This window comes from Mobula birostris, chromosome 24 (assembly GCF_030028105.1).
Source record: "Mobula birostris isolate sMobBir1 chromosome 24, sMobBir1.hap1, whole genome shotgun sequence".
NCBI classification, from domain to species: Eukaryota; Metazoa; Chordata; class Chondrichthyes; order Myliobatiformes; family Myliobatidae; genus Mobula; species Mobula birostris.
In genome coordinates this window covers 32,426,602-32,453,858 of record NC_092393.1, presented here as the reverse complement: position 1 = coordinate 32,453,858, position 27,257 = coordinate 32,426,602, and the positions used below count along the sequence as shown (strand labels likewise).

The 27,257-nt window shown below is 38.7% G+C and overlaps 1 protein-coding gene across 10 annotated transcripts in view; it reads right to left on the bottom strand.

Moving 5' to 3' along the window:
• Positions 1-335: 335 nt before the first annotated feature.
• tnrc6c1 (trinucleotide repeat containing adaptor 6C1) overlaps positions 336-27,257 on the bottom strand; it is a 133,242-nt gene continuing 106,320 nt past the window's right edge. For 7 of the 10 annotated variants that reach the window (XM_072241957.1, XM_072241966.1, XM_072241959.1 and 4 more), the window contains 6 exons: positions 25,234-25,383; positions 20,805-20,918; positions 12,323-12,523; positions 11,634-11,704; positions 9,741-9,880; positions 336-812 (listed from right to left, as the gene is read on the bottom strand). In XM_072241957.1, the coding sequence (XP_072098058.1) occupies positions 452-812; positions 9,741-9,880; positions 11,634-11,704; positions 12,323-12,523; positions 20,805-20,918; positions 25,234-25,383 (1,037 nt within the window). In that variant the 3' untranslated portion in view covers positions 336-451. The remainder of the gene's footprint in view (positions 813-9,740; positions 9,881-11,633; positions 11,705-12,322; positions 12,524-20,804; positions 20,919-25,233; positions 25,384-27,257) is intronic. The other 3 variants (XM_072241964.1, XM_072241967.1, XM_072241965.1) reach the window with 1 other exon arrangement.

Below are 27,257 nucleotides of genomic sequence, written 5' to 3'. Positions count from 1 at the left end.
ATTTGACCAACGAGCAAATAAAAGCATATACTGTATAAAGAAACAAAAAAACACACTGATTTCATACACACCCACACACTGAGATGCATACATTTGCACCATCACACATACACACAATAAACTTTTTGTTTGAGCCTATTTGTGATGACAACTCCTCAGAAGTGTAAATTAGACGGTTTTCACATTTCATATTGGCCTGCTTGATTCAAGTATTTGTGTTGATATGTTTTTGGGATCAAACAAAATAATGAAAGCAAGGGTAATGTGCATACTAAACCCAGGCTCGCAAAAGTAGACTTTCCATGCCCCAAAACCCCACCCACCCAAATCCCACACTTACTTCCCTGCCCACACTCCCTCATCCAACCACCGGTTGTGGATCCAGGGCCAAAACAATGTCCGGAACTGGGTTGTTTAGTGCTGATTGTTAGCTTCACAAGATCAGTTTTCCCTACATTGATTCTCCACTCAGAAGGTCACCAGGGAGTAAGGTGTTTATGGGTGTAGGGCTGCCAATAACTCTGGTGTCATCATTGTTAGGAGGACCCCATAGACTGCTGGAGTACTGAGGGACACTACTCCACAGGAGGTCATTGGTTCCTTTTCCACTCAAGCTTGTAGTATTCCAGTGACCTAGATCATTGCGAACCAATCCGTGAGTGTTGGTGCTTGACCCAAGTCGGCTCTGATTTGTTCCGGCGTTTGACTGCCAGCTGGAGGTCTGAGAGAGTGATTGACCTTGTGCAAAGAAACGGTTGACTTCTTCATCACTGGCAAATTCAGCGAGGATAGTAGTGTTTCCCAGAACGCACCTGGACAAAAGAAAAGTCAAATGTTAAGAGAGCTCAAAACCAGATCATGTCAAATGCTTACAAACTTAAAATGCTGCAAATGAATGCTAACTTCACATGCAAACTATACACTGTCAGTTCAGATGACAACCATTTATGGAATTGAAAAAAATAAGGACTGCTGGACCATTTATAAAGCTTGGTCTACAGTTTGGACAGAATTTAGTGGCCAGGTAGTATTCCATTCTCATTCTTCTTTCACTTCTAGCAACCATGTCATTAAATATCTGCAGTGTCACAAGTAGCTTGATAGGCTTTTAAAATACACTGTTTTCTTAGTGAGTTAAGTATCTACTTGCACAAACTGGATAAAATTTATGTCCATGATTTACTTTAAAGATAAAAGGCATCAATAAATTCAAAAGTTTTTTTTGTCAGTCCCAGATCTGACAATTGCATTATGATCAAAGAATCAAGAGGAGAAGAATCTGACATGTTGCCTGGTTACCAACATCTTTGGACCAGCCAAAACAGAGTTCAAACAGAGGCGCTGGAGTGATGGTGCGCTTTGTACCGACAAATTCGATAGAAGTGCTTTTCTTAGCATTTCTTCAGTGTTCAAGAAGGTATTAATAAAGGAGGCTGGAAAGGTACAAGTCTCTTTCAGAAAACCATAGAAAGGGTGCAGAGGAGATTTACAAGGATGTTGCCTGGAATGGGGAGCATGCCTTATGAGAATAGGTTGAGTAAACTCAGCCTTTTTTCCTTGGAGCGATGGAGGATGAGAGGTGACCCGACAGGTGTACAAGATGATGAGAGGCGTTGATCATGTGAATAGTCAGAGGCTTTTCCCCAGGGCTGAAATGGCTCACACGAGAGGGCATCGTTTTAAGGTGCTTGGAAGTAGGTACAGGGTAGATGTCAGGGGTAAGTAGTTGTTGTTGTTGTAGTATTTTTTTAAAAATAAACTCAGAGACTGGTGAGTGCGTGGAATGGGCTGCCGGCAGTGGTGGTGGAGGCGGAAACGATAGGGTCTTTTAAGAGACTCCTGGATGGCTACATGGAGCTTAGAAGAATAGAGGGCTATGGGTAAAGCCTAGGTAGTTCTAAGGTAGGGACATGTTCGGCACAGCTTTGTGGGCCAAAGGGCCTGTATTGTGCTGTAGGTTTTCTATGTTTCTGAAAAGAGGACTGCACGTTTGTGAAGAGTTTACCACATACCACGACTGCGTAAGCACATGGAGGTCAGTGAGTTAGACAGGTGGGAAGGATTTAAAAGACAGTTTTTTTTCCCAGCAGTTTGATCGAGGCACAACTGCACAAGTGCGTGGACATCAGCGAGTTAGACTGGCGGGAAGGATTTAAAAAGAAGACAGCTTTACAGAGTGGGTGATGGAGTAGAGGGAGACCGAGGGCTTTGGCTCAACGGGTCGAGGCCAGGTAAGTTATTTGTGAGGAATAGAAAGTATGTCTGTGAAGCTGGTGTTCTGTACTGGGTGTCAGATGTGGGATGGCCGGGAGACTCCCAGCCTCCTAAACAGCCACATCTGTGCCAGGTGTGTCGAGCTGCAACTCCTTAGGGACCGTGTTAGGGAACTGGAGATGTAGCTCAATGACCTTCACCTGGTCAGGGAAAGTGAGGAGGTGATAGAGAGGTGCTATAGGCAAGTAGTCACACTGGGGCCTTGGGAGACAGATAAGTGAGTAACAGTCAGGAGAGGGAAGGGCAAGAGACAGATACTAGAGAGTACCCCCCAGTGGCTGTCCCCCTTACAATAAGTACTCCTGTTTGAGTACTGCTGGGGGAATGGCCTACCTGGGGGAAGCAACAGTGGCCATGCCTCTGGCACAGAGGCTCAGAATGGTAGGGAAAGGAAGAGGATGGCAGCAGTGATAGGGGACTCTATAGTTAGGGGGGGGTCAGACAGGCGATTCTGTGGACGTAGGAAAGAAACACAGATGGTAGTTTGCCCCCCAGGTGCCAGCGTCGGGGATGTTTCTGATCGCGTCCACGATATCCTGAAGTGGGAAGGTGAACAGCTAGAGGTAGTGGTACACATTGGCACCAACAACATAGGTAGGAATAGGGAGGAGGTCCGGAAAACAGACTACAGGGAGTTAGGAAAGAAGCTGAGAAGCAGGACCTCAAAGGTAGTAATCTCAGGATTACTGCCTGTGCCACGCGACTCTAGAGTATAGGAATAGAATGAGGGGGAAGGATAATTGCATGGCTGAGGGATTGAAGCAAGGGGCAGGGATTCAGATTTCTGGATCATTGAGACCTCTTTTGGGGCAGGCGTGACCTGTACAAAAGGACAGCTTGCACTTGAATCCGAGTGGGACCAATATCCTGGTAGGGAGGTTTGCTAAGGCTATTTGGGAGAGTTTAAACTAGAATTGCTGGGGGGTGGGAACCAAACTGAAGAGACCGAGGAAGGGGTGGTTGGCTCACAAATATAGAAAGCTTGTAGGCAGTGTGAGGGGGAGGATAGGCAGGTGATAGAGAAGGGATGCGCTCAGACTGATGGTTTGAGATGTGTCTATTTTAATGCAAGAAGCATCATGACAAAGCGTATGAGCTTAGGGTGTGGATCAGTACTTGGAGCTATGATGTTGTGGCCGTTAGAGACTTGGATGGCTCAGGGGCAGGAATGGTTACTTAGAGTACCAGGCTTTAGATGTTTCAGGAAGGCCAGAGAAGGAGGCAAAAAGAGGTGGGGGCGTGGCACTGCTGATCAGAGATAGTGTCACAGTTGCAGAAAAGGAGGAAGTTATGGAGGGATTGTCAACTGAGTCCCTGTGGGTGGAAGTTAGGAACAGGAAGGGGTCAATAACTCTACTGGGTGTTTTTTTTTTAAATAAACCACCCAATAGTAATAGGGACATTATGGAGCACATAGGGAGACAGATTCTGGAAAGGTGTAATAACAGGGTTGTCGTGGTGGGAGATTTTAATTTTCCAAATATCAACTGGCACCTCCCTAGAGCAAGTGGTTTAGATGGGGTGGAGTTTGTTAGGTGTGTTCAGGAAGGTTTCCTGACACAATATGTAAATAAGCCGACAAAAGGAGAGGCTGTACTTGATCTGGTATTGGGAAATGAACCAGGTCAGGTGTCAGGTCTCTCAGTGGGAAAGCATTTTGGAGACAGTGATCATAATTCTATCTCCTTTACCATAGCATTGGAGAGGGATAGGAACAGACAAGTTAGGAAAGTGTTTAATTGGAGTAAGGGGAAATATGAAGCTATCAGATAGGAACTTGGGAACAGGTGTTCTCAGGGAAATATATGGCAGAAATGTGGCAAATGTTCAGTGGATAGTTGCGTGACATTCTGCATAGGTACGTTCCAATGAGACAGGGAAAGGGATGGTAGGGTACAGGAACCATGGTGTAAAAAGGCTGTTGAAAATCTAGCCAAGAAGAAAAGCTTACGAATGGTTAAAAAACTAGATAATAATAGAGATCTAGAAAATTATAAGGCTAGCAGGAAGGAGCTTAAGAATAAAATTAGGGGAGCTAGAAGGGGCCATGACAAGGCCTTGGCGAGCAGGATTAAGGAAAACCACAAGGCATTCTACAAGTATGCAAAGAGCAAGAGGATAAGATGTAAGAGAATAGGACCAATCAAGTGTGACAGTGGAAAAGTGTGTATGGAACCGGAGGAGATAGCAGCGATACTTAATGAATACTTTGCTACAGAAAAGGACCTTGGCGATTGTAGGGATGACTTACAGAAAACTGAAACGCTTGATTGAGCATGTAGACATTAAGAAAGAGGATGTGCTGGAACTTTTGGAAAGCATCAAGCTGGATAAGTCACTGGATAAGGGACCAGATGAGATGTACAGGCTACTACAGGCGAGGGAGGAGACTGCTGAGACTCTGGCAATCTTTACATCATCACTGTGGATGGGAGAGGTTCCGGAGGATTGGAGGGTTGTGGATGTTGTTCCCTTATTCAAGAAAAGGAGTAGAGATAGCCCAGGAAATTATAGACCAGTGAGTCTTACTTCAGTGGTTGGTAAGTTGATGGAGAAGATCCAGAGAGGCAGGATTTATGAACATTTGGAGAAGCATAATATGATTAGGAATAGCCAGCATGGCTTTGTCAAAGGCAGGTTGTGCCTTACGAGCCTGATTAAATTTTTTGAGGATGTAACCAAACACATTGCTGGAGATAGAGCGTATATGGATTTTAGCAAAGTATTTGGTAAGGTACCCCATGCAAAGCTTATTGAGAAAGTAAGGAGGCTTGGGATCCAAGGGGACCTTGCATTGTGGATCCAGAATGGCTTGCCCACAGAAGGCAAATAGTAGTTGTAGACAGGTCATATTCTGCATGGAGGTCGGTGATCAGTGGTGTGTCTCAGGGATCTGTTCTGGGACCCCTTCTCTTCATGATTTTTATAAATGACCTGGATGAGGAAGTGGAGGGATGGGTTAGTAAATTTGCTGATGACACAAAGGCTGGAGGTGTTGTAGATAGTGTGGAGGGCCGTCAGAGGTTACAACAGGACATTGATGGGATGCAAAACTGGACTGAGAAGTGGCAGATGGAGTTCAACCCAGATAAGTGTGAGGTGGTTCATTTTGGTAGGTCAAGTATGATGGCAGGATATAGTATTAATGGTAAGATTTTTGGCAGTGTGGAGGATCAGAGGGATCTTGGGGTCTGAGTCCATCGGACATTCAAAGCAGATGCGCAAGTTGACTGTGTGGTTAAGGCAGCATACAGTGCATTGGCCTTCATCAACCGTGGGATTGAGTTCAAGAGCCGAGAAGTAATGTTGCAGCTATATAGGACCCTCGTCAGACCCCACCTAGAGTACAATCGGCCCTCCTTATCTGCGAGTTCCGCATGCGTGAATTCAACCAACTGCAAATCGAGAAAACCGGGAAGTGCTCTTCCAGCACTTGTTGTTCGAGCGTGTACAGACTTTTTTTTCTTGTCATTATTCCCTAAACTAGTGATCGCCAACCCGTCAATTGCGATCGACAGGTCGACCTTTGAGACTTTCCCAGTAGATCCCGAAAAAAATCAAAAGTAAATACACAAATACTTTTGTAATGTGAGCATTATAAAAATAAGTAATACTAATTTGGATAATGGTTATATAGCCATACGTCCGCTATTGAAAGCTGTTTGTAAAGAAAGATTGTTTCTGGGTTGTGGGGTTTTAGTTCCGTTCTTCCTGCTCAGTGCGCATGTGTGTATAGCTCCCCCACCATGCACCGCGGTTTCAGTGTAGCTTGTGCCGTATCAAAGTGACCAATTAGATTAGATAAGAGTACAGACTCTCGCGAACATCATTATACGGCACTCGCTTGTGCTATCCTGATAGCATGGCAGAGGTGCACGAAAGAAGGTGAAATGTACAAAATCCATCTAGAATGGGAAGAGGAATTTCTGTTTACCTTGGTGAAAGACAAGTGTGTATGTATGCTGTGCCACCAAACACAAGCACTGACTAAAAAAGGGAATCTGGAGTGGCACCACAACATCAACTACCAGAAATTTAAAGACACCTACCCCTCAAAGAGCGCAATTTGTGCCAGGGAAGTTGAGGAGCTGAAATCGGGGCTGAAGGCCCAGCAATCGTTTTTCACAAAACATGCTGCTCAAAATAAGGCTGCTATTGAAGCATCATTTCTGTAAGTCACCTTTTGGCTAAACACAAAAAGCCTTTTACAGATGGAGATTTATTCAAGGAAGCAATGGCCATTACTGCAGAGACTGTTTTTAATAACTTTAAAAACAAAAACAACATCACAACTGCAATACACAATATACTGCTTGGCCCTGCAACAGTGACAAGGAGGGTAGAGTCACTGTCAGAGGACGTGAATCGACAAGTGTTGCTCTGTGAAGATTTTTCACTACAGTTCGATGAATCCCTGGATGTAATGCAAGCAGTTCAGCTTGTTGTAGTTGACAGAATGGCTTTCCAGGATTTTACAACAAAGGAGGACTTCCTCACTCTTTTGCAATTAAAGGAGAGAACGAGAGGTGAGTTTAAAAAATGTCCGTGAAAATGACATCCCCATTCATAAACTGGTGGCAATTACTAATGATGGGGCCCCAGCAATGTGCGGTGTGCGTGTTGGTTTTATAGCGCTTGTGCCGTAATGACCCTGATTTTCCCAACTTCCTGGATTGTCACTGTGTGATTCATCAGCAAGCCTTGGCTGGGAAGGTCATGGACTTTTCTCATGTAATGACACTGGTGGTCAAACTGATAAATCTGATTTGAGCAAAAGCGCTTCAGCACCGCTTATTCAAGGCGTTATTGGATGAGCTCGATGCTGCTTACGGAGACGTACCTCTTCATTCTGATATTTGGTGGTTGAGTGGCGGCAAAGTGCTGCAATGATTTGTTGACTTGCTGCCTGAGATAAAGACTTTTCTGTCGACAAGAAACTAGGAACACAAGGAACTGTCAGATGATGCGTGGCTACTGGATTTAGGGTTTCAGACAGACATAACGGCTACATTAAATGCACCTAACAAGCTCATGGGAAAAGACCGGCACCTAACCCACATGATGAGCGCAGTAAATACATTTAAGGCCAAGCTCGGTGTTTGGATTTCAAATCTAAAGAATGGGAGGCTGGCACACTTTCCCAACTTGGAAAAAATGTTACACGCCATCAAGGAAAAAATGCTTTTTACCCTGAGCAGTACTGTGCTTACCTAGACAAACTGGCAATAGAGTTCGATCGGCGTTTTGGGGAGTTAAACGTCATGAAAGATATTGCTGCATTTATTTCAAACCCATTTCTGCCGATTGATATACAACAGATAGCAGTCAAATTCCAGCAAGTATTTGGTGTGCCAAGTGATACTGAAATGGAAATAATTGATTTGCAAAATGACATCGAGCTTAAAGCAAGATCAAGGGACGCTTACTTTTGGGGGCTTCTCAGCAGGGAGAAGTTTCCTCATCTCACCACATGTGCACTAAAAGTTAGTGCTTACTTCGGGTCAACTTATCATGTGAAATTGCATTTTTACAGTTGAAAATTATTAAATCTAAGTACAGGAGCTGTCTTGCTGACAGACACCTCACAGACTGTCTCAGACTGGCTGTCTGTAGTTATAAGCCAAATTTCAGGGAACTAGCAGGAAGTATTCAGCCCCAGTCATCACACTGAGTGCAACGGTTAATTTTTATTCATTTACTTTTCGTGTTGAAATAAAATTAAATAATGAAACTTAAAATTAAAGGTGTAAAGTATTGTAATATTCTTAAAGACAGCTATGGCTTGTTTGATATGCTAGTTACAGCGTTTTCTTGTTTGAATTAAATTGAAAGTTTGACAAAAGTATTTTGTGTAATTCAAATATTTTACATTGTATTAGGTATTATAAGTAATCTAGGGATGATTTAAAGTATACAGGAGGATGTGTGTAGGTTATTGTGGATCGGGATCAAAAAAAAACCGGAAGTTCTCTTACTAAGTAAGTCGGAACAGGTACATCCGGTATTATTTAGTGTCAGTTAGTCAAACGTTTGCCTTAGTATATTGCATATATTTTACCTTTCTATACATATAAAACACCTAAGAAACGTATGTTTCAGCGCCGGGCTTGGGAACAGAAGTTCCTGAGTTTGATCCAGTGACAGATCGTTCCCGAACGTGCTCTCCATCCGTGCCGGATTGTTGTGGAGGATCAAAAACCCAAACCCCCAAAACCCAATAATTAAACCACTGCGTTGCTTAGTAATAATTGTAGCTTTCATCGGGGCAGGGCCTTTCTCACTTTATCCTTTAAAATTGTTCCGATCGTTGACCAACTGTAGCCTAATGCTTTTCCAATGACCGATGGCGTTTCACCTCTTTCCGATCGCTTTATTATTTCCACTTTATTTTCAATCGTGATCATGATTATTTTCGTGAACAGAAACACTGCGGATTCAGAGCACTGCTGCTGCGTCCTAATGTCCACCGCACTGAGACAGGTTAAATAAGGTCCGGGGTTCCACTGAGTCCTAAGGTCCACTGCATTTAGAAAAGTTGAATAAGGGACTTGAGCATCCGCGTTTTTTGGTATCCGCGAGGGGTCCCGGAACCAATCCCTCACGGATAAGGAGGGCCGACTGTACTGTGTTCAGTTCTGGTCACCTTACTACCGGAAGGATGTGGAAACTATAGAGAGGGTGCAGAAGAGAGTTACAAGGATGTTGCCTGGATTGGGGAGCATGCCCTATGAGAATAGGTTGAGTGAACTCCGCCTTTTCCCCTTGGAGTGATGGAAGATGAGAGGTGACCTGATAGAGGTGTATAAGATGATGAGAGGCATTGATCGTGTGGATAGTCAGAGGCTTTTTCCCAGGGCTGAAATGGCTAACACGAGAGGGCACAATTTTTAAGGTGCTTGGAAGTAGGTCCAGAGGAGATGTCAGGGGTAAGTTATTGCTGTTGTTGATTTAAAAAAAAAAACACGCAGAGGGTGGTGAGTGCATGGAATAGGCTGCTGGTGACAGTCGTGGAGGCGGATATGATAGGGTCTTTTAAAAGACTCCTGGATAGGTACATGGGGCTAAAGGGCTATGGGTAACCTGAGGCAATTTCTAAAGTAAGTACATGTTCGGCACAGCATCGTGGGCCAAAGGGCCAGTATCGTGCTGTAGGTTTTCTATGTTATCTGTACCAATAAATGTAGACCTGCAAGTCCTGTGGGGATGTGCAGTGAGTACTAGTACATCTGTCATTTTGGTAGACAGATCAGCCAGGACAAAACACAAGAAAATAAATTGGATCAATTGGATGACATGCTATCCTGAGAAACAGTGGCAGAGATAAATTGAGAACATTTAATGTTCCTTCAAAGACTAGGAAACCACAAAACTTTGTATCAATTCTCCGAATCATTCACATAAATCCAAATGAACATAATACTAAATTATAGAAAAACCTCAAGTCTAGACTAATACTAGTATCTTACATATGGAGAGACTTCTGGGCCTTAGCTGCTTCTTCCTTTGAACTGTAGCGAACCACAGCATTTCCTTGGGTCAAGTTCAGATGGAATGTTATCAATGGACCATGCTGCATACATAAAGTCCGCAAAGTCGAGCCATCAATCTGCAGCAAAAGAATGAGCCAACCTTACTTACAAATCTTAAAGCATAACTTTATGCTGTAATTTGGTAGAAATCACATTCAAGATAAATTACCAACTTATACATTTTAGACCCCACACAAAATCAAAGCCATGAATCATTATCCCACATTATTTTAATTTTCTGAAGTAAATCTCTGAACTTCCAAATCCTACACAAAATTGAGAGATTGAAGTTGTGCAATCTTGGTTTCCAGTTTATGGAAAACAAATTTCATTAAAAATGGAAAAATATTGCAAAATTATCCAATGCATTGCAATTCTATTGTGTAAACTTAAGTTTTCGTGTTGGAGCGTGGCCAAGTGGTTAAGGCATTCGTCTAGTGATTTGAAGGTCGCTAGTTCGAGCCTTGGCTGAGGCAGCATGTGTGTCCTTGAGCAAGGCAATTAACCACACATTGCTCTGCGATGACACCGGTGCCAAACTGTATGGGTCCCAATGTCCTTCCCTTGGACAACATTGGTGGTGTGGAGAGGGGAGACTTGCAGCATGGGCAACTGCTGGTCTTCCATATAACCTTGCCCAGGCCTGCGCCCTGGAAACCTTCCAAGGCGCAAATCCATTGTCTCCTGAGACTAAAGGATGTGTGTGTACACACTCACACACACAAACATACACACACTTAAGTTGCTCTCTTGCTCCTGCATTAGCTTGAAAACAGAAAATCCTTAGGATTGTCTGTTTCTAAGCCAATGTAGAGCAAGAAAGGGGATTGGGGATAGCAGTTGGAACAAGCGAGTTAATGGGTGATTGGAGAAAGGGAGAAAAATTGGTGCAAAGATGCAGATTTGTGAGGATTTACGTCTGGTAACAAATCATTTTAAACACTGCCAATACATTAAATTGTTCTCATGCATGTGTAGAAAACACAAAACCATAAATGGTGAGTGATTACAGAAAATGTCTCAATTTTTGAAGGGACTACATAAATCTCTGTAAAACTGTTATACAAAGCTAATAAATATCTGAAAATATTTCCTTTTTAAATATGGAAATTTAAATTGAAGGCTAAACATAGGCTATGTTATTGCAAATATTTCTGCTCTTCAAAATAACATTTGCATCCATCTGTAAGAGTGAATATCACTTTGGAAAATATACACACTCCTGCTATTTCCTTGGAGTTTTATACTCTATTTTAAGGAGACTAAAACTTTGTACTCTCATCTTTGCAATAAGAAATGAAGAAACAACTTTAACCCGAGTGTTATTAGTGTGTTCTTAAGAGGTATCAAAACTAAAATCACAAGCACATTCTAACTTTATAAAACAGCATATTAGATACACATTTATTAATATGGATTCTATGAAGTGAATACATATATTTGCTAATTTTGCAGCACTTCAGATTACAAAAGCTGCTGGTTTTAAGTGGAATCTACACCCCCCCCCCCACACCACCACCAATACCACACAGTATGAATTAGGGTTTTGCCATATTTTGAAAGTGAGAATACCAGAATGTTTATTTTTGTTATACATTCACACAAAATGCCTCGAAGGGTCAATGGATGCCAATTAAATTCTAGAGTCTGTGATTCTAACCTTAAAACTTAAGCTAATATTAAGTATAAATTCTGTAATTGCAGGTGTGTGAAACAGTATAATTTCCATTCAAAGATATAATGAATTCGGACTTTTCAGTTGCAGTGATGTTTAGACTTCTATGCAAGGGCGAGGTTACTTTCATACGACAAGAAGCTAATGCTTCTTACCTGTGGTGTTAAGTTTCGCAGAACCAACCAGCTATTGTTTCTCCCAGAGCTATCTGTGCTCCAAGCAGAACCTAAAATTGGCAAAGCAAAATGTTACTACCCTGTAAATGAGTTTAGGTTCAGAACATTTATTTACATCTAATTCTACAGTAGATTTTGACTACTCTAAAAAGTACCACCAACCAAATTGTCACTTCATTTTAATAGAAATGTGATGATTTTCTCAGTTCTTTAAGTGGCTAACAAAGGAAATGAATAGCACATGTAACTGAAGAACAAATGTAATAATAACAAAAAATTAATAGAAAGCTTTATTTATTCAATTTCATATGGGATGATGGATATAAAATATATATTATAATTTGCAAAACCCATTTATTCCTTAAGTTAGGGAACTATATTCAACTTCTTTGAATAAAGGTAGGAGGTAGAAAAGATACACACTTGAAGGATAGATGCATTGTTATTTGAATTCATTTGAAAAAATACTGTACTATGTTAGTACACTAAATTTGATAAATATATGCAAAAGTATTTAGACAGTTTTCTGGCTCAGGATTTCTATTTTCTGTCAACAAAAACACCTGATTATTCTTTCAATTTTTCAGTTGCTTCAAATCATAAACAAATTGAAATGACATCGGAATTCATCTGAAAGATATCAAAGATATCAGAAGACAATAACTTACTGGAGGAATAAGAGCTTGGCCAACTTGAGACAAGTCCTAGTGAACTGACACCCCATGATGGTGATGGCTTGGTATTTGTCAGGCCTGGTGGAGGCCTAGTGTTTTTGGATCCTAGCGGCACTTTCCACAATTCGTGTGACAGTGGTGCTTGAGTTTGAGCAATGGGTCCAGGTGACCAAGTAGATTTATCTGTCAGTTTAGCTGAAATATAGGAAAAACATTTTCTAGTCAAAAAGAACCAAACTAAATGAACATTTTGATTTCAAGCATACTACACTTCAACACTGAACACACTCAAAGTGCAAAACATGTCTGGTACATAAACTTCAAACACATTATTTCCACTTCAGAATGAAGACTCATATTACCATAGAACACAATCTCAGAGATATCTGAATATTTATTTATTTAGCAACAGCGCAAAGTAGGCCCTTACAGCAAGCTACACCGCCTGAGCAACCCCACAACTCCGATTAACCCTAACCTAATCACTGGACAATTTATCATAAACAATTAATCTAACCAGTACATCTTTGGACTGTGAGAGGAAACCAGAGTAGATGGGGGGAAATCCCACGGGGAGGGTGTACAGAAATTCCTCACAGAACTGTACCGGAATTGAATTCCAAACCGCCCCAAGCTGTAAGAGCTGCATGCTAACTGCTACATGACCACAGGGCTTCTGCATTTGTTACTATATTTCAACATGTTAGGAAGGCATCTATTACCCTGTTTTTTTTTAAACCACAATCAGTCCAAAACCCCTCACATGACCAGTAAAAATTGAGAACTCTCCTTCTCAATTGACATTTTGTCATTTGAAGAAACAAAGTAATATGTGAATGCTTAAATATTTATATCTTTGCATCAATTTTTTGAGGCAAGTTAAACTGAGTTAGGATGAAGTTTTCAGATTGATTCAACTATCCATTAAAATAATAATACATTTTTAATAAAATATAGGCTAGCACACATGAAATATCCAGAGGATTAAGAATTAATGCTGTTGATGTTAATTTGCCTCTAGTAAAAATACATAATCATATTTCTGAATTGTTAATGTTCTACCATTAAACAATAACTCTAGTCACTCCACAATCAATTGCTCAAAATTCTAAAAAAGTCATAAATGGGCAACTTAAACTTTCCAGTTGGTACACAAAGATGCATTATTTTGCTGTACCATTTCTTCCATTAAACTTTGGAGATGAGCCAGTAAACATCTTTATCCGGTCAGACTTTAATGCCACTTAAATACACTGTATTCTCCGATTTCATGAGGCATTCAGAAAATTGTACAAAACGATGGAAATGAGGAGCGAACCAAAAAGGTTTGAGTACTCAGAAAATAACTACTTGTAACCCTATATTTTTTCCCCAGCAAGGAGCCTCATTCATGAGTGCGCAACAGGGATTCACACATTCATTCTGCTGGTTAGCCAATAAAGAATCATTCAAGTAAATCACTACTCATGCTTCTTTTTCCAATGGGAGTACAATTTCATAAAATTAAAATGCATATTCTCCACAAATTCTAGCAATGATTTTTCATGCACCATGGTGTTTTCCTTCACAAATCAGCAATTTGATCTTCTATACGTTTTGCCATCCAGTGGATGGTTTCCCCAGAATTTATTCACGACCCACAATGTGGAATAGTTCCAACTTCAGAAAAACAAGATTTACAACATAAAAATATTGAAGCTGAGCAAATTAAAATATTTTAATGCTATTGCATGGCGTCTGTCCAACTTGTGTAATATAAGATATGACAGAATGACTGAAAAATGATGACATAATCAAAAAAATGGTGACCTGTATTTAAAAAAATGTAAGTCACAAAGAACAATCTGTGCAAAAGTGTAAAAATGGGAAGATCAGAGTTTGTTAGATGATAAAAGTGAAAGAAAGGAGGCAAATATGTGACAATGCATAAGGTCAATGTCCACTAGCAGACAATAGAGGAGAGGGAAGGGTGCATTAGGACAGAAGTGGAAAGCAATACAGTGATAACAAAACTGCGTTCATTCTCAAAGCAGATTGCCACATTTGTACATTCAGTTATTTTAGTACATTAGGCACATTACTGTGATAAATTTCAGGAAATAAACTAGCAAAGGGATTGCAGATACTGGAATTTGGAAGAAAAGACAATCTTATGAAGGAATTAACGGAGTTGAGCAGCATCTGTGGTGGCAAAGGAATTTTCAATATTTTGGGCTGAAACCTTGAAAAATACCAGCTCTCACACACATTCTATGTTTGGGTCTAAATTTGCACAAATTCCAGGCAGATAAACTCTTGCTAAAATATATATATATATTTGCTGGCTTTTCTTGCATTGAAATTTTGAAGTGAATATGAAAAATGACACACCTGACATCGATCTACAATTTATATTCGCAAAACTAAACATTTTAAAAAGTCACTTTTAAAGTATGGGAGGATGATAACTTGTTCACACATCCAGTGACATAATTTCATTTCATCTTTTTCCCCCATATGCCTACGCAAATTTCTTTAATCAAATCTTGCATCAAAAATAATTTATAATTCCAGCATTGATTGCCTTAATCTAATAGTACAGAAGCAGGGCATTTACCCAGAAAAGCCTCTTTACCGCCTTCCACGAAGTTCCAGTATCACATTTTCTTCCTCACATCTGCATAAAATTTTCTTAAATGCATCAATATTAACCACTTCATGTAGCAATTAACTTCGCCGTTGCTCTGACATGCGCCTGCTTCAATATATAAACTTCTACTGCTGCAGAGCTGATCTTTGACCATCAACAGTTCAGTATTGTCAAAAATGTCAATGCATTAGCCACAGATGAGATGCCCCATAATGTATTACTTCTTCCTGAATTGTGGCTTTTCTTCTACCATAGCGAACAGAGCCCTGGACCACACCTGTGCTCTTACCTCATCTTCCTGGATAGAACAAAGTTTCCTGGTCCTTGCCACCCTCCTGAACCAATGCAATTTCAATTATCTCCACCAGACATATTCCCCACCTCCCACAACGTTGAAGGGATCCTTGCCTTTGTGACTCCCTGGACAATTATCTGTCCTTGCTAACAAGTCCGCATTTTAAGGCAATTTTCCATCCCAGTGGATGAGATGCACACCTGCTGTTTCCATTCTTTCCTATCCAACATCAGGGTGAAGTAGTAGTTCACCTGCTCTTCTTCCCATCTAGTCTACTGCATTCAGTCTTCACAACACTATCCCCTCTATATTAGAGAAAACAAACAGATTGGATGATCACCTGGTAGTGCAGCTGAATTCAGCACATAAAAAATGAGCTCCTGGCTGCCTGTTACTTAAATCCCCCATCCTCCTCTGTGGCCATTCGGTATTACACCTTCTAAACTGTTAACAAAGAGGCTCAATACAAACTTGAAGAATAACATCTCATCATCTTTCTGAAATACTGCAGCCTTCAAGACTCCATATCAATATTTTCCAACTTTAATAACATGCTTTTTTACCTCTGTACTAGAAATGGTTATTTCTGCATCAAGTTATCCATTTGATATTAGTTCAGTTCTTTTTTTCCATTTTTAAAATCTTTTTATTGATACATACTCTTCTACAGCTTTAAAATGGTACAAGATTACAGTAATATATATATATATATATATATATATATATATAAAAGCTGAAGAAAAAAACTTATCAAAAAATATAATGAAAAAAAATTATAAAAGAAAAAGAGAACCCCAGCTACTAAAAGAGAAAAAAAACAGTAACTACAAGAGAAAGAGAAGGAAAAAAGAAGAAAAGAGAGGAAAAACCCCATTAGGAACCAACTCCCGGAGCAATACAACTTACAATCATCTATATAAATAAAGAAGAAAAATCATCAGCTGCCAATTCACATTTATATAAAATAAGATTGGAAGGAAACCATATAAATTAATTCAAATTAAATGATAATATTTGGCAAAAGAGCCCCATCTTCTCTCAAAAATCAAATCCAGGATCAAAACTTCTATTTCCAATTTTTTCCGAGTTAAGACATGACATTACTTGAGAAAACCATTGAATTAATGTAGGGACAGAGGTATCTTCCCATTTCAATAAAATAGCCCTTCTTGCCAACAACGTGACAAATGCAATTACATGTTGGTCTGAAGATGAAATACCCTGAATATTATGCGAAATTATTCCAAATAAGACAGTCAACGTATTAGGTTGTAAATTAATTTTCAGAGCTTTAGAAATTGTAGAAAATAAAGATTTCCAAAAAGATTTTAATGAAGAACATGACCAGAACATATGTGCCAAAATGGCTACTTCAGTTTTACACCTATCACAGTAATTGTCTATGTTAGGAAATATTTTAGATAATCTTTCCTTTGTTAAATAATAACGGTGAACAATTTTAAATTAAATTAAACAGTGATGGGCACATATCAAAGAAGAATTAATCATTTTCAAAACTCGCAACCAATCTTTATTAACAAAGGTCATATTAAGTTCTCTCTCCCAATCTTGTTTAATCTTTAGTGAGAGGTTATCTTTTTGTAGTAAAAATAAATTATAAATTCTACCAATGGAACCTCTCACTAAAGGATTCCTATTTAAAATAGTATCCAACAAATCAGATTCGTGCTTATATGGAAACTTTGATAAGTATTTTTGTAAAAAATGTCTAACCTGAAAATATTGTAGGAAATGTGTCTGAGAGAGAGAATATTTGCTAATTAACTCTTCAAAAGTCATCAATCGACCACCACAAAATAAATCTGCAAAAGAACAGATCCCATTATTTCTCCATAAGAGAAAAATGGGATCGGTTATTGATGGTTTAAATAGAAAATTTCCATGTAAAGAGCTAGACAATTTAAATTGTTTCAAATTAAAAGAGTTCCAAAACTGAAACCAAATCTGTAGGCTAAATGAAAGTGTTTGATAGCTTTTAATTCCAAATCAATCCAAGCTGGTTTTTGGCTCTTAACGAGCCAATATAGCCAAAAACATAACTGTCGAATATTAACAGCCCAATAATACAATCTTAAATTAGGTAGTGCAAGCCCACCATCTTTTTCAGATTTTTGTAAATGATACTTATTAATTCTTGGTTTTTTATTATTCCAAATAAAGGATGAAATAATAGAATCAATTTGATCAAAACTTTTTAGTCAAAAGATAGGTATATTTTGAAAAAATATAAAAATCTAAGTAAAATCATCATTTTCATGGCATGAATATGACCTATTAAAGAAAGTGTAAGTGGGTTCCATCTAGAAAATAATTGTTCCATAGAGTCCATTAATGGAACTACATTAGCTTTATAAAGATCTTTATATTTTTTAGTAATGATAATACCTATATTTAAAAGAATTCACAATTCTAAATGGAATATCGTTATATATAAAAACAGGAGCATTTAATGGAAACAATTCACTTTTATTTAAGTTGTTTATATCCAGAAAATTTTCCAAAATCATTTAATGTTTCCAAAAGATTAGGAATAGATTCTTCAGGGTTTCAAATATAAACCAAAAGATCATCTGCGTAAAGAGAAATCTTATGTGTGGTCCCATTTATAGAGATACCATGAATATTTTTAGCTTCACGGAGTGTTATAGCCAAAGGCACCAATTCAAGATTAAATAAAGGACTTCTCTAGTTATGAAGTCAGATTTGCTGGGTTTGTCCCACAGCTTTGCTATTATTATCACTAATATTGATGAAGCAAAAAAAAAATCACCTTCCAACTGCCCCATTAACCTACCTAACCTCCTCTTAGCTTAACCTGAATATCCTTTTACCCTACTTAATCTCCAAATCCACCTCACGATTTTAGGAGTTGTATCTCTCCATATACTCTATCGCAGAGAAGCGTTCCAATATTTTTAAAATCTTTGTTTCCTATACATAATCTTCTGCTAAGAAACTGATTTTTTTACTGCAGATTCCAACAGACCAGAAGTCCTTTAAAGAGTAGTATGACCAGATCCTCATATTACGTTCCAGTTATGGATTTTATATATTTTACATAACTCAACATTTTAAAACTTTAAACCAGGAGGAAGTATCCGAATTTTTGCCAATTGGAATTCCAGAATCTGCTTTCTACTGTGAAGAATGTTACTGGTCAGGATATAGCTGCTTTCATTGTTCTTCACTGAACTGCACCCCCACTCCAGTAATAACATTTGCTTTTACCTTATTTTCTTTGGGCCTTGTCCATTTATTCTACCCATTTCCCCTCAGATATTTTAGACTCACATGATTATGCACTGCCTTCACTGGTTTACAATTTTACAAACATTGCCCAGTTAGCCAAATGGTAGTCAGATTGTGCCCAATAGGAACAACAATGAGATTGCTTAAAACTAATGAAACAGAACGGAGGCTTTCAGGCAAGCTGTACAAGCAGTCTTTCTTGCCAATCAATTTCTCATTATTTTGTTTTTAAAATTATGAAAATGAGAGTATAGAATGATGTTCAAAGATATTAAAAATCTTGCACACATAATAGTTAGTCAATAGACAGTTTACATTTCAGTCAACCATAGAAACAAGCCCTCGCTATACTAATCCCTTTACTAACACCACTCAGCCTTCTGTATCTTGTCACTTCAAGTGCTCGATTATTTACTCAAATCATAATGGGAGTACCCTTTTCCAACACCCACTTTGGTAGTACTTTCCAGATACCACACTCAACAAATATTCCTTCTCAGATCACCTGTGAATCATTTCCTCCTTATCCCAAATCTATTGTCTCCAATTTCTTGCTATCTACTATACCAAGTCTCCAGCCATCTACCATATCCACGGCCCCCAGTTTTGTACAACTCTAATAAGTTTCTTGTCAGCCTTCTCCTTTCCAAGAAAAGTAAACACAGCCAAACTAGTCTCTCCTCATAGCTGAAATAGCCTATCCCAGACTCCCTTCTGGTGAATTTCCGCTGCACCCTTTCCAGTTATCACGTCCTTCCTATAGTATTGTACTCCAGCTATGGCCTAACCAATGTTTTATAAAATTATACTATGATCTTCCTGCTCTATGCTTTGGCTAAACCCAGATGCTTTCTTCACCATGTTATCAATTTGTGCTGTCAACTTCAGGAATCATTGGACTCCTATACAGAGGTTCAGCAATGCACTTAAAGGTTCCATCATTCACTGCCTAGGCACCACCCTTATTAGTCTTTCCATTGCCATTACATTTCAGTTAGAATTCCAGTTTGTATTCTTAAACCTTTTGATCCTATGCCAATTCACAAAATTAAAGTATTTGTAGAGCCCAATTCTCGCTACATTTGAAAATTGCTTTTTCATTCATTTCATTAATTATCACTTCTGACAATTATATGAAGAATGGCAAATAATGTTTTAGAACAAAACATATTGAAACATTTGCATCATGAAGCAATATCATTATACAATATTCACATATTTGCTTTCTTGTACTTTTTACTATTAAATTCTATATGCTGTGGTAGAAGGAAAAATGGATAGATCAAATCTGAACATGTTATTCAAATTTATTAATAAAATGAAATATAGAAGAAAAAATGACTAGAAACAGTAACAAGCCATCACTTGGAAAGGATACCTTTTATGTTCTCAAAATATCATAAACAGAAAACCATTTTTGAACTTACAATTAGAGAATCTTTTCTCCCCCAACATTTTGGTAACGTTGAGAGCGAAATAGAAAACAAATGTTTGAATATTATATGGTAATGTTATCACCTTAAGCTATGGATGTTTCAATACTACCACACTCAACTATTTATTCGAAGCTTGGGACGTAAACTACTTTACCCTTCATGTAGTATGTAAAGGGCCTTTTAGCTCAACTTATCCAAGCCTACCAATTTGTCTATCATGTACTAGTAAATAAAAGTGACAATTTTATGTAATCAGTAAATTGAGTGAAAAGTGTTTGCAAACTTCATGGCTGTGATCGGGGTCTAAATACATTTCCCAATTTTGTAAATCAGTACATTGAACCTAAAATTTAAGAATACAAACTGGAATCCTTAACTGAAATAAAGTGAACTTATTCTCAGTTTCATTTTGAATTCCACTTGGTATTAACTACTGCAGTTTGAAGAGAAATGAAAAAAAAAGCAAGCATACATTTAACATGAGGAAAAATATGTTTGGGTAAAGCAAGTGAATGTTAAATTAAATTCAAAGGAATAATATAGAAGAGCTTCAATGTTTTATGTTCTTCACTGGCCTCTCCCCAAATACTATTTTCATGATGTAGTGAGGAAGAAAGAGAAAATTACATAGCTCCAGTCAAGTACAGAAAGAGGAATTTTTAACTAACCAATTAAAATGTAAGTACAGAGAAAGGAACATTACTCATCTGTTTCATTGAATAATACCACCCACTTTATAGGTCCAATCACTGCACATTAACCCTTTATTTTTGACTGTTACAATCCTCCTCACTTTTTATGGAGAATTTTGGGTCTGGTCAGCAACTGAAGCAAAAGGACCCCTACCTGCAGGATTAGGTGCAGATGTAGAGCTGCTGAAAGAGCTAGTGTAGCCAGAGGCACTGAAGGACCAGGCACTAGATGAAGGCAGCGTGGCGTTCTGAGATGTTGGGGATGACCCTGCATAAACAGCAAAAAAGCAACTAAAGAAATGGAAAATGATTTAAATTAAATCTTAAGATGATTGTCCCATTTGATGTCTTTTGCAGTGAAACGTTTAAGAAAAAACAAAGGAATGGGGTGGGGATGATTATCAGTGATCACTTATAATTGATTAAATTCAATTTTCATGAATGTAAAGCTTAAAGCATTTCAGGTCTAACTGCATCTCTTCATGTTTGTGAAAATGCAGAATAACAACAAAATCAAAAATACCTAATCCATTCTATTTATCATTGAGCCTGTTTTGCTGTTATAAAATTATGTGAAACATTTTAGAAATTAATCCTGAAGTGGAAACACAGTTGCATTTAAGAACTTTGTCATATTCTGCTTAACAATGCAGTTACTGACAAGTTGCCATGACACAGATAGTGAATGGTCTATCAACACTTGGAACAACTTCAGATAGTCCCCAGTAATAAGCATGTAGCCTCTATGGTAGCCATGGTATACACTAACCCACACCTCAGCAGAGCAGCTGCACTATACACCCTGGGCAAATCATGTCACAAACATACTCTCCATTCCAAAGTCTGGAGTGATTTACTGCTGGCAAGTACCTGTGAAGGCAGTGTTTTATTCCACTTAACTGCCACAGCAAAGTGCACAGACTGAGCAGAGGGCCTTTTAAAGTACAGTAGGGTATTTACCCATGAATGTCCAGAGTCAAGAGCTGTGTAACAAATTAGTGCTCTTGTGGGGCAGCCACTAGGTAGTATACCAGTGTATGAAGTGTAATACCCTTTGAAGAAACATGCAGCATTATAATCAGAACCAAGTTTATTAACACTAACATACAGGTATACCATGAAATGTTTCGTGACAGAAATCTGATGGCGGAGGGAAGAAGCTATTCCCCTCCAATGGCAGTAATGAGAAGAGGGTATGTCCTGGATGGTGAGGGTCTTTAATGATGGATGTCACCTTCTTGAAGATATTGCCTCTTGAAGATTTCCTAGAGGTCAAGGATCCAGTTGTAATGGGTGGTACAAGGGCCCAGGTTTTGAACTTGGTTGTTTAGTACTGAGGGAACAATGGTGTTGAATGTCAAGTTGTAATTGATACAGCTGACCGACATAGGTTTTACTGCTGTCTATGTACTCCAAAGCTGAGTAGTGAGCCTAGGAGCTGTAGATCTGTTGTGCAAGTAAGCAAATTGAAGTGGGTCCAGGTTGCTGCCCAGGCAGGAGTTAATTCTAGCTCAAAGCACTTCAACACTGTAGATGTGAGTGCTATTGGACAATAGTCGTTGAGGCAGCTCACCCTGTTCTTCTTGGGCACCGGTATGATTGATGCCCTTTTGAGGCAGGTGAAAACTTCGGACTGAAGTACTAAGAGACTGAAGATGTCCTTGAACACACCAGCCAGTTGGTCAGCACAGATTTTCAGTATTCTGCCAGGTACTCCACCAAGGCTTGACACCTTATGAGGGTTCACCCTCAAAGGAATGTTTTTACATTAGCCTCCGAGACAGAATACAGACGTTGCGTGGATTTGCACAGGCGTAATGTTATTCTCTCTTTCCAACCGTGCATAAAAGTTGTTGAGTATCGGAGAGTGAAACATCACTGCCAATTATGCTATTGGGTTTCACCTTATGTACAGGTTAAAGTTAGTAAGTTATGGGCATACCACATTGATACCGGAAGCATAACGACACTTGTGGGTTTCTCCAGCACATCCTTGGACTGTATTGGTCATTGATACAAACAATATATTTCAAAGTTCCAAGTATATTTAATATCAAATTATGTAAACAGAATACATCTCAGATTCGCCCTGCAGGTAGCCATGAAACAAAGAAACATCATGGAACCCATTCAAGAAAACATCCAATGTGCGATAAAAGAACAAATTGCGTGAATGGCAAAAAGGAACAACACACAGAATTTCAAATATCAACCAGAAGTCCAGTGGTATTCAGTTTAGTTCAGTGTCACATTGCTAACCCAATGTAGCCTCTATACAGAGCCATTCTTCATTGAAGTGCCCCTATCAAACTGTTCAAAACAGCAAAAAAAGTAACCAGAATCCAGAAATACATGCAACATGAACTTCAATCACCCAAAATGAGTCCATAGTGTCATCGATCAATCCTTGCAGCATGGAACCCAAGGCTCCTCCACTTTCCTGTCAGCAGCTAGCAAAGGGGAGAGGAAGATTGATCAAATATAGGCAAATGGCACCAAACACCACATATCCACTCGTACTTGTCAACTTCAACCTTGCTTGACGCCAAAATTGGAGAGAAGTAATGGAGTCTATCATCGGCTCACAACTCGTCTCCAGGCCGCACACTTCACTCAAAATCTCACTGAACTTCAGAGACAGCCAAGTGCTAAATCGCTCAAACAGCCCAAAACACGCCACCAAAATGTAACTCACAGGTTCCAATCGCACACAGTTTATTATTAGTAAAATCATATTAAAAAGCAATTTCATGAACTGTCTGCAGGATGTTGCCGTTGGTTGCGCTGTTTGTTGGCTCCATCTTGCCAATACATTTCACTATATGCTTCAATGTACATGTGACAAATAAAGTTAATCTAATCTAAGTAATGCCACAGCTGACATGCATCCGATTGTGTATTCAACTTCAAATGGAATTACCTATTCATTTTCATGATGGCTTTCTGTAAGACAGTTGATACTGTGTTTTGCACCTTGGCCCCCGAGGAACGTTGTTTTGTTTGGCCGTATTCATGTGTACGGTTGATAACAAACTTGAACTTGGACTTCCTGTTGGGCCCTGGATTGCCAGTCTTGAATGTTCTCAGCAGACTGAGGAACTACTCCTTCTGGTTTGGGAAAAGTCAGTATGTTCTTAAAGGCACACACTCATCCACGTAGGTCTTCATGAAGTTGGTGACAGCTGTGGCATATTCATTCAGATTCAAATGATGATTGTTTGAACATAATCCGGTCGAAAGATTCAAATCAATCCTTTAAAAAAATTCCTTCACATCCCTTTACTATACCCTTTGCGGTCTTTACCAGCAGTGCTGCAGTCCTCATTTCTCTGACTATATACTGGGAATCGAAGTACAGTCAGGTGATTGAACTTGCCAACATGTGGTGCGGAATGGCATAATAAACATTCTTAATGGAGGTGCAGTAGTGATTGATTGTGACAGCTCTTCTGCAGCTGACACACTGGTGGTAATTTGTCACAGGGTTCAAGCTAGTCTGCTTGATATCCCCTGCAATGACCAGAAAGGCATCAGGGTGTGCTGTCTCATGACTGCAGATTATAGGACTCAGCTCCTACGGTGCCAGCTTGACATTTGCCAGGGGTGGAATATACATACACTGCTATCAGGATGAAGGGATAGAAAACTCCCACAGTAGACAAACGACACTTGACTGCCAGATGTTTCAGGTCAAGGGAGCAGGACTAAGACAGAACAGCCACAACTGTGTACCACGTTGAGTTAATCATGAAGTGTTAATATATTCTTGCAATGCACACACACACACACACACACACACACACACACACACACACACACACACGTCATTCAGTGGCCACTTTATATAGCCATGCATTACAACAGTGGTGTACAGATCAAGGTTTGACATGTTGTGCATTCAGAGATGAAGAGGATGGGCTCCAGCAGCAGAAGACCACAGCAGGTTCCACTCCTGTACCAAATAACATGGCCACTGACTTACATCTCATGAAATAAACAAAGATAGTGGAGCAGAAAAAGGACATGTACCCCTTGAAAGTACTACAAAATAACTGATTTTTCACTTCAATTCCACTATCCTATCATGTAGCAGAAATGAATCTGGAAACCATAGTTAAATTTCAGGAAAATAATTAGTGATTTTGTTACAGGAAAACTTAATTTCTGCAAAACATTTGAAAACTAGTCTTCTCATAGCACAGTAATGGTATACATTTCATCTCTCAAGCTTGTTTTGTTATTCAAGAGATCAATGATTTGAAGTTTTAAACATATACCTGTAATTTCCCCATGTCCTTCAATTTTACGCTTGTGTATTAACAACCTCAGCTTAACAATTTGTACACAATTTCAGCACAATGATTTAAGTAAAATTACCAAATTATATACAGATACATTTAATAGTTTTGAAACCAAATGAAATAGATTTCAAAAGTAAAACTTTGATGCAAGGAATGATAATATTCATTGCATAGCTTATTTCCACATAAGTAGTGCATTTGTTTCACTTTTTAGATCTTAAGGAACACAAAAGTTAATTTCTTTGTGCAAATGACAATAATATGTGTATTTTGCTTTCTTACCTCCACTCCTGTCCCTGAGCAGATAGCGATCCACATCCCGGATAGTAGTATTGATGGAAGGTCCACTTGGGACACTCCCAGGTGTAACATTGGGGTCAGTCTCAGGGTCAATATTCTGAAGTCCTTTCCATGGCTCCCCAGGCCGAAATTCTTCAGCAGTTAGAAAATAGGCATTAGAATAGTAAATTATTTTTAGTAGTTTTGTAGACAAACATTATTGCTTAATTGTTAAGTTTTATTGGAAGTTTTTAACGAACTATGAAACTAAGTAATAATAAAAAAAATCAATGTTTCATGTACATTTGATTTTTTACTATCTCAAGCTGAACGCAATGGCACCTTATTGGAGTACTGCCCAACTACCAGTATCTCTTTGAAATTTCCCAAGAAAGCTCATTGAGATTTAGTCACATAAGCTACAATGGTGAACGTTGACAGGCTTTTCAAAAACTGGGAGTTTAAAAATTCCTGACTCAGTTTAACCCCGAAGTCCATACAAGAATACTACCAGCAGTGATCGTTGTATTGCAGTCAAAGGAAAAAAAAATCCTGATTGAACAGGAGCACAGAAGTAAACTGCCAGATTAACCAAGATGAACTGAGTTAACAGAGACCAGGGAAACCACAACTACTCTAGTGTGCCTTGCTCTGTAGTTACAAGATCACAATGTAAGGTTAAGCTGAGTGAGGTTCCCAACAATGACATTTTGAAATATTACAGAATGTGGTTCTTATTGCATAGCTATTATGTTGCATTCAACATATTTACTTTTTGGAAAAGGCTATTAAATTATTTGAATACATTTAACTTCAACTAAGTGGCTGAAATTTCTACTTCATCTAAGACCTGAAAACCTCACTGAAATATTAGATTTAACAGTAGTACTGATTTCCTGCAAGTATGGAGTAAAGGTTTCTGCTTTAGCAGTGGCACTTTCTGTGCAATAAGCTGATATAAAGTTACTGCACATGAACACTTCGAACTTTACAATTAGCTACTGCATAGTATTACCCATAAACAGCAATGAAATAAGTTACAAAATTACTTCATATCTGGGACAGATAAAAGGCTAGTACACACAATAGTTAGAACTCCATTGTTAAGGCTCCTATAATGGCCCTGCAAAACCATTAACACCTGCAGCCATCAGTTTTGTTAATTTATGGAAAGTATAGACAATAACATTAAATACAAATTAGTCTTTTAACCATCACAAAGAATATATAGTGGCTACATTTCAAAACTATGTTCAACCACAGTGGCATTCTGAACAGAAATGCACCTTAACATGCTTTATACACAATTTGTTTGGGTGCCATTAGCCCATAAATATTTCAAATATCAAGGTTACCCTACTATTATTTGTTTTAACACTGGTAAAGGAGCACACTTAAAAAAAAGATTCCCTTTTATTCCATATCGCAATTATCGAAAGAGCTGCTCATTGGCTTTCCTTTTGTAAAGGCAAAGTTGATTTACAACTGGGTTGTAAAAAGAATCCAAGTTGTACATGCATTAGAAATATTAAAATGGGACATTCAGACAGTGTATTTAATAAACTAATTTATTAAAAAAGATGAATCTAACAGCTTTTAAATTATTAAGACAATAGATAAAACAATGTTGCATCAAGCTAGGTTGCCAGGATATGCTTACTGCATATCTTGGTTCAGTTCCTCAAATTTAAAACGTCACAATGCCCATTTCTCAATAAGAGGCATATTAATTTAATATGAAAAATGGAACAGCAAATATGCATGTGGAAATGTAACCCAGTTATAAATGTATATCCAGCATGCTCAATTTGGAAATAATCCCCAGCAAATGGCTAGATTCAAATCAGCAGGTCAGTATTTTTTTTAATACAGTTATGTTGTGATGTGACTGCATGCACTGGAACCCCAAAGAGAATATCAGTCAAGACCAAAGCCAAAATGTTAGACTGTTACTAAGTTAGCTTCTCTGATATATTCCAGCTGTGTCTTCAGAATTCTTTACAATAATTATTGTCCATTTAAGGTCC